This window comes from Penaeus chinensis, chromosome 2, assembly GCF_019202785.1.
Source record: "Penaeus chinensis breed Huanghai No. 1 chromosome 2, ASM1920278v2, whole genome shotgun sequence".
Taxonomy (NCBI): domain Eukaryota; kingdom Metazoa; phylum Arthropoda; class Malacostraca; order Decapoda; family Penaeidae; genus Penaeus; species Penaeus chinensis.
In genome coordinates, this window is record NC_061820.1 from 4,761,012 (window position 1) to 4,763,511 (window position 2,500).

General features: G+C 39.4%; 1 protein-coding gene across 6 annotated transcripts in view; it reads left to right on the plus strand.

Annotated features, from left to right (window-relative positions):
- Positions 1-2,500, plus strand: part of LOC125036855 (solute carrier organic anion transporter family member 74D-like) — a 166,877-nt gene that overhangs the window by 148,497 nt on the left and 15,880 nt on the right. For all 6 annotated transcript variants that reach the window (XM_047629764.1, XM_047629783.1, XM_047629755.1 and 3 more), the window contains one exon: positions 1,627-1,767. In XM_047629764.1, coding sequence (XP_047485720.1) covers positions 1,627-1,767 — 141 coding nt within the window. The remainder of the gene's footprint in view (positions 1-1,626; positions 1,768-2,500) is intronic.

Genomic DNA, 2,500 nt, shown 5'->3' on the forward strand with positions numbered 1-2,500 from the left:
CACTGTACTGTGTTTACTCATAAACCGAAAAAGGCCAACTCGAATACATAGAAATATAAAATAAAATACAGTAAATGGAAAAATATAGAATAAATAAAAAAAAAAAACAATAAATAACGTAAATGATAAATTTTTCCAAGAGTGTTTGATTGGGGACGGATTACTTATTGGCACTGAGGGAGGGAACAAGAAGGCGATGGGGGCATAGGGGATTGGGGGGGGGGGGGGGTTCTTATACCTAATGATAAGGTGTGATAATGTAATAACTCTGTTCCTGGTGTCCGCTTAGCTACCTGGGAACACGTACAGGCAATGGGAATCACCTTATTTCTCTTCTGTATTCAGATTGTGAGTTATTTGCGTTAATGTTTCTTTCTTCTTCGTTTTGCTTTTGTCGTTCTTACGTGTGTCTGTTCTCGTGACCCTAGAGACCTCGTGCCATATAAGAACTTTGTGTTTCTCTTTATCCTCTTCTTACTTATTCTTATGATTGAATTTTTCCAATTATTTCTCCTTTCTTCCTGTCTTCTTGGCAAAAAGAAGGTTGTCATAGAGTAAACCGATAAGTCAAGAAATTACGTTTTACTTTTGTTGTCTTCACATGTCTCTGTTTTAAGGAGACTGGAGTCCTGTTGCAAAGCAATATCTTTGTAGGTTTCTTTTTATTCTCTTCTTCCCTTTCCTTGTCTTTATTATTCTATGCCTTCATCTTCGTTTTTTTTTTTCTGTTTCCTTTCTCTTTGGCTAATTCCTCTTCTTCACTTTCAGCTTCCTCCTCATCTCCGCTATCCACCTTCCATTCATTTCTCCCCTCCGTTTCTTCTTCATTGCCTACGTCTTCCTTTTATTTCATCCTTAGCTTCTTTTTTCATCTCCATTTTCTTTATCGTGTCTCCGATCGCTCACCCTCTTTCCTTAGCAACTTTTATCTTTTTCTCTCTCCACCGCCTGGCTGGCTGGCATTCTGTATTTTTCTTTTCTTTTTAATCATATTCTGTTTTTCTTTTTTTTTTTTTCCTTTATTTCACGCATATATCTGTCACCTAGCATATATGGTTACTTAACTTCATTCATTCATAAATCCGTTGATCTTGTTTCTCCGTTTCCTTATCTTTTCATTATTCATTTATACGACTTTCCCTTCAAGACGTGATGGGTGAATTTCGTTCGGAAACTGTGAACAGGTCGTTGAAGTTGTTACGGGTGCTAGCATGGTAGTAGTGAGACTGATTAACTGTTATTTTATTATGCTCAGTTGTGATTTCTAATTTATTATGTTCTATTATGATTACCCGATGACAGATTATTATTATCATTGTTATTATTATCATTATTATTATTATTATTATTATTATTATTATTATTATTATTATTATTATTATTATGGTTTTTATCATTATTGTTGTTATTATTATCATTATATATTATTTTCCTTTTCTTTTTTTAGCCATTTCCTCTTTCTGTTGCTACCAATCTTACGAATGGAAGAATACGGCTTACAGTGATAGTTGACTTCGAATGATGAAAGGCAAAATTAATCCACTTTTAAAATTTCATCGTTTTCTTTTTCTTTTGATTTATCAGATTTATGCAAAACGAATAACTCATGCCTTTTCTTCCCTCCAGCTGTGACGAGTGGCGTGAGGATTCTCGGTCCAACGCTGGGCTTCGTCCTGGGGTCCTTCTGCACTCGGCTCTACGTGGACCCCTTCCAGGACCCCAGCTTCACGCCTAACGACCCCAGATGGATAGGAGCTTGGTGGCTAGGTAGGTGGTTGAAACCTTGGAAATGGGAGAGAGGGAGAGAGGGAGGGATAGGTAGGGGGAAGGGAGGGAGGGAGGGAGAGAGGAAGAGAGGGAGATAGAGAGATAGAGAGGGAGATAGAGACAGAAGGACGGGCAGACGGACATACATACAGACAGACAAATAATCAAACGAAAAGACAGACAGACCAGGAAACAAGCAGACAGACAAGGAAACAAGCAGACAGACAGACAGACAAGGAAACAAGCAGACAGACAGACGAGAGGAGAGGGATTTTCCCCTTAATTCCGCTGCGTGTGCTGGCGCGAGCGAATACGTCCTGGGTGGCATTGATGGTGTTATCCTTTTGTTGCATTTCTGGAGCGAAAGCGGCCTTTCAACCTGCAGTATTGCAAAGCTGTTGAATATGAATACGTTTTCTCTACATTGAGAAGCCCTAAGGATCATTGTGCAGTTGAAACAGGTTTTGAGAATGCCCCTTTACTCTCTAGTCTTTATTTTGATCATTTGAAAATTAAACTCATAACAGTTGATATTCCGAGGGCAAAAATAGAACCTTTCGACCATACATTCACAAATGAAAATCTTCAGAGAGTTAAAGCGAGGTGAGAAACCCCCGCGGAGGCTTCTCAAGAGAGAGCGCCAGCCAAGATTCATGACCGATCGTTGCAGCCATGTGTTTCGTCGCTCGTTGGGCGTTGATATTGAGCACTTGCCATTGCACGGCGCAGACCC